The sequence below is a fragment of the Priapulus caudatus genome, unplaced genomic scaffold (assembly GCF_000485595.1).
Source record: "Priapulus caudatus unplaced genomic scaffold, Priapulus_caudatus-5.0.1 Scaffold691, whole genome shotgun sequence".
In the NCBI taxonomy this organism is placed as follows: domain Eukaryota; kingdom Metazoa; phylum Priapulida; class Priapulimorpha; order Priapulimorphida; family Priapulidae; genus Priapulus; species Priapulus caudatus.
The window spans coordinates 61,436-66,978 of NW_014577752.1; the positions used below are offsets into that span (position 1 = coordinate 61,436).

Genomic DNA, 5,543 nt, shown 5'->3' on the forward strand with positions numbered 1-5,543 from the left:
TGTTTTCATCGTCGCCTGTGTTACAGACGCGCGCATGCTCTTATGTTTTCATCGTCGCCTGTGTTACAGACGCGCGCACGTTCTTGTGTTACAGACGCCGTCGCAGGAAGAGTCGTCGGACATGGTGTCGTCGAGCGTAGAGGCCGGCGTGACCTCTGACCCGTCCGCCGTCATCAGTTCGCTCGCGACGCAGACGCTGAAGAAGGTAAGAGGCAGAAGTACGAAAAATTTACAGTGTTTGCGTAGCCGTAAATAGTACAAACGAACAAAAATATTTCCACTTTTTCACAAAATCCAAGTAATTCTGTCCACTTTTTATGGTTAAATTGCTGCATTAATATACTTCCTATTTTACTATATTGTTCGATGTAAGCATACACTCGTGACTCATACATAACCCATAGCAAGCAATTAATGTCAGGATCATAATATCAAAATCGTCCAGGTTTTTTAGATTTTCAACTAGTTGAGAAACAATCTTATCAGGTAAGAATTTGACGATACGTTTAGTCCCGTTAGTACTTACTTTTAATGTAAAAAATGGCAACAAACATTTTTACAAATATCACCATAGAAAATTTGTCGCGTAGTCTATTTAAGTAAAACAGGTGAAAAAAAGAAAAAACATTAAAGATTAACATGGGTTTTAAAAAATATCGCAAGATGGAGCAGGTAAGATTAAAGGGAGAGTTTACTCTAGGTTCTAGGGTTATTTTTAGCTAATTTAGGTTATAATTACGCTACATTAAAATGTTTCAGGCTTTCAATTCACATATCAGAATATATTTTTTTTAGATAGTTTTGAAGACTAACCGACTACAGTTTGATTACACGACGGTGGCGCCACTCAAAAGCGGCACGAGCTGAATACAGTTGCGCAAAACCACTTGCCCAAGGGCTACAGACCAAGGGTGTTTCTTATTTATTCATTTAAAAGCAAAAGGATTGTAATATCTTATAAACGACATATAGTTTCAATTATAATATGGATAAATTTGCCCTAAAATGAATATCGTTCGGTTAAATAGCATTTAGGTATAAGTATAATTGCCCTTTTGTGATTAGCCCTCGTTTTGTAACGTGCAAAATAAATTGTTAAATACGCAACTTTTTTCGGGGTGGCAGCACGGTCGCGGGTGTCATGGCGCCGTTCAAATTTCGTAGCGTTGATGTGTAATTAATTATAACAATTAAATTAGCTATCTGGTAACAAATACGTGTGGGTATAGACGATTTGTTATACAGTAAGTACAGTTGTATGCAGTAAAATCTTAGAGGCTACTGTCCCTTTAAAGTGCAGCTGGTCGCTTTACTCCCTCGGCCGGTGTTGCTCCACTCAACCATTTCTCAAACTTGACATCTCTGAGTAAGGTGAACAGGGCTAGGGCTGGCCGTGGCAGTAACTTTTTAACCTCGCGTTACGTGTTTATATCAGATGTTTACCGTTTTTTAAGTAGTAACTGTAAAATTACAGTAACGGCTTGAAAACTGCTAATGGTTGGTGGCGGTGTAAACTTACACTAGTATGCACATGGTGAAACGTTAATATTCCATTTAAACGTGTATTTGTGCCGATAGATGGCAGCACGTCGTTAGTGTGTAGTGAGATTGGTTGGAGCGTCAGCATGTGTATTGCGTGACGCATTGATGAGTCAGTCGTGCGTCGGTGGTATAACGGTTAGCATAGCTGCCTTCCAAGCAGTTGACCCGGGTTCGACTCCCGGCCGACGCAAAATCTTTTCTTTTTTTAAAGAGGTAAATAAAATATTCACCATATCAAATATTCACATATGGTGAAGCTGTGATGCACTCTAGATTAATTTATATAAAAACTGTATTATATCTGCAATATTGGTACCGTGATGGAAGATATTTATTTTACTAAGTCTAAGCAACAGCCAATAATAAATGCAGCTCTAAATAGATTAATTAATTAGTTTGATTGTTGACAATATATATTGTAACAATTTAGTAGCCATAAACGTATCATATATTAATTAATTATAATAATTATCTGCCTAAATGAATATTAGTAATAAATAATAAAAAATGTTTACACCAAGTGTATGGTAATAATGATCGTGATATCTCTAATTGCATAATATATTCATAATTATCTATTTAAATCGATGCGGCAATAAATAATTCATCATTTCAATCACCGAGTATTCGATCTGTCACTGCTGCACACGTAGAATACATTTATCTGGCACAGCATAATATAATACTCGTCATACTATTAACATAACGATAATTATTTAACATTATATTCATAGCGCGGAATATAATATTAGCGATGTATGCACGCGTGCGTTAGATCCGTCCTCATTCTAATTTCTACAGTGCGAGACAACAGGAAACAGCTGCTGCGATGCCAGAGGGCGCCAGCTGCAGGAGAGACTGCAGGCAGACTTTGCAGCAGCGACAGAGAGGGCGCTAGCGGACCAGGCAGAGAAGGTGAGCTCCCTCTATTGGGTGGTAATGTAAGAGTTATGTAGTAACACCGTCCCTATCCCCACAAGATGTTGCAGGAGAGACAGAAGGGTTACCTGTTTATCTGTACACCTCATATGCTCCTCCTCCTCTTTATACACTAACACCGTCTCTCCTCCATCTCCTCCTCCTCTTCCTCTTTATATACTAACACCGTCTCTCCTCCATCTCATCCTCCTCCTCTTTATATACTAACACGTTCCCTCCTCCCTGTTAGATGTTGCAGGAGAGACAGAAGGCTTGCCTGCAGCTAGAGGCACAGCTGTATCCTCCTCCATCTCCTCCTCTTCCTCCTCTTTATATACTAACACAGTTCCTCCTCCATCTCCTCCTCCTCCTCCTCCTCCTCTTTATACACAAACACAGTCCCTGCTCCCCACTCGATGTTGCAGGAGAGACAGAAGGCTTGTCTGCAGCTGGAGGCACAGCTGTATCCTCCTCCATCTCCTCCTCCTCTTTATATACTAACACAGTTCCTCCTCCATCTCCTCCTCCTCCTCTTTATATACTAACACGTTCCCTCCTCCCTGTTAGATGTTGCAGGAGAGACAGAAGGCTTGCCTGCAGCTAGAGGCACAGCTGTATCCTCCTCCATCTCCTCCTCTTTATATACTAACACGTTCCCTCCTCCCTGTTAGATGTTGCAGGAGAGACAGAAGGCTTGTCTGCAGCTGGAGGCGCAGCTGTACCCCCTCCTCCATCTCCTCCTCCTCCTCTTTATATACTAACACGTTCCCTCCTCCATCTCCTCCTCCTCCTCTTTATATACTAACACGTTTCCTCCTCCCCACTAGATGTTGCAGGAGAGGCAGAAGGCATGTCTACAGCTGGAGGCACAGCTGGAGCAGGCTAGACAGGAGCTGATACGCAGGCAGCAGGCGCACGAGGCAGATATAGAGGCGCTCGACCAGAAACACCGCGAAGTCGTTACCGACACCAAGAAACGCCAGTGGGTGAGTGAGGAGGGGGAGGAGGTGTGGGTGAGTGAGGGGGAGAGGTAGGTGGTGTGGGTGTGAGGGAGAGAGGGAGGAGGTGTGGGTGAGTGAGGGGGAGAGGGAGGAGGTGTGGGTGAGTGAGGGGGAGAGGGAGGAGGTGTGGGGGAGTGTGAGAGAGAGGAGGAGAGGTGCTGGGAGAGGGAGGAAGTGTGGGGGTGATGTGAGGGGCGAGAGGGAGGAGGTGTGGGGGAGTGTGAATGAGAGAGGGAGGAGGTGTGTGTGTAGGGGTGTAGTGATGTTATATTATATCATATAAATGTATATATATATATATATTATATATATATATATACCGTGTTACCCCTTGGCGAGCAAAAGAGGTCTGTGTAGTGTTACAATTATTGCGTGTGTTTGCGCGATTCGAGGATCCTAACAAAGCGAGCACCGGCACGTCGAAGTATTTTTTGAATTGTGGAAAAATTGTGCGAATCTGGTGCATTCTAAAGGTTATTGGTGCATTTAATATTTAAGCACTGTTTTTATGTCAGCGAGGTGCGTGTTTTTGGTGCAAATTTTTAGTGTGTGGCGGCTGAGAATTGAGGCGGCGGCCTCGCAGCTCCCTCTGTTGTCAATGCAGGGGGAAACACTGTGATATACTAAATAAATATATATAGATATGTTTATGTATCAGAAGCTAATAATGACAAATTGTCATTATTAGCTTCTGATATGTATGTATGTAGTATAATGTATTGTATAGTATATATCAAGTAATGGCCTTGTGTGTTTTCAGTGTATATCAAGTTGCGAGCGGAGGCGATTAACGACTGCTGGCTTAGTGATATAGCGTCCGCTACCTGGGCAGGCATAGAGTGCCAACAGGAAGCACTGGAAGGAGCAGCAAGCGCACCTGGCCGCGCAAGCACAGCAGGCAAGCAAGTGAAGCGCGGCGGCAAAGCGTCGACGCCGGCGCCACCCTCTACGGGTGTCGGGCTCGCGGCGAGCGGCGGGCGCCACTCGGGTGCGTAGATCGCTTCGGAACCGGCGGCGCACTACGCGTGTGCGATGATCTGCGGCCGGCGATGACAGGAAGGTCGTGACCGCGGGGTCGGCAGCAGACAAAATGAGCAGAGGTCGCGACCCAGGTTCGCTAGCGGTTTGAAGGCAGAGGTCGCACTGTGCGCACGTGCGAAGGTCCATCTTGTCGGAAAAGGAAGTCGGGTCACAAGACGATTTTCTATTGGTCGTGCGCGACCTGATGAGGGTCATATCGTCGGCTCGCGCGTTTGGCTAGCTCCGCGTGGCCGCTTAGAGGGGGGCCTTGCGAATCTCTCCGGGTAACAGAACGACGCGGCAGCAAGGGGAGTCTTTCTCATGGTCGTCCCGGATTCATTCTTACGAGTGTTCATCCCATCGCGCTCGCGATGAAGTGAGGCGCATTCTCCGTCTCTGTCACCGGCGCGCGTCGCGGGTGTGTGCGTGGGGGAGACCTTTCCGGTGAATTATTGCTACTCCATTAATATTACAGATATGCGTGTGTCCGTACATTCCGGAGCGGTTGGGCGGCGAATTCGTTTGTAAGGGTAAGTTTACGAGGGACGCCGCTATGAGAGGGCGAAAATAATCGCTGTTCACTTTTTTTTCCTTCTCTAATGTCTCTTTCTTTCTCATGGGTCTCTCTCAGGTCTCTGTCTTTCTGTCGTCTTTTATGCTCTATCTCTATTCCTTTGCTTCTCTCTCTTCGTCTCTAATCTGGTCTTCTCATTCTTCTATCCTTTTGTCTATATATAGTTAATATAATAAAAAATCTTGTGCTCTCTCCGGGTTACGATCTGATGTAATAAATGTAAAGTGTTTGCCGTATACCGGCTTATAGAATTGAGGTTTCCGCGGATGATGTTTCCTTGCGCCCTCCCCTTGCCTTCTCCTGATCGCCCTCCAACTCCCCTCGTCCATCCTACCTCTCCCCTCTCTTGTCGGAGTGATCCCCTCCTTCTCTCCCACCGGTGCCTCCCTTCCTCCGTCTCTCAGCTCCCTCACCGTCTCGCATAGCCCCCTTATCCCGCTCTCTGATCCTCCGGCCCTTCCTCTTTCATCCCTTCTTCTCGCGAGATA

The 5,543-nt window shown here is 45.5% G+C and overlaps 1 protein-coding gene and 1 non-coding gene across 2 annotated transcripts in view; both read left to right on the top strand.

Annotated features, from left to right (window-relative positions):
• LOC106812827 (zinc finger MYND domain-containing protein 11-like) overlaps window positions 1-5,543 on the top strand; it is a 19,860-nt gene that overhangs the window by 9,098 nt on the left and 5,219 nt on the right. The window contains exons 5-7 of the mRNA XM_014816808.1: window positions 95-205; window positions 2,344-2,457; window positions 3,288-3,446. Coding sequence (XP_014672294.1) covers window positions 95-205; window positions 2,344-2,457; window positions 3,288-3,446 — 384 coding nt within the window. The remainder of the gene's footprint in view (window positions 1-94; window positions 206-2,343; window positions 2,458-3,287; window positions 3,447-5,543) is intronic.
• On the top strand, window positions 1,661-1,732 carry Trnag-ucc. The gene has a single exon. It is a non-coding gene; the product is annotated as a tRNA-Gly (tRNA).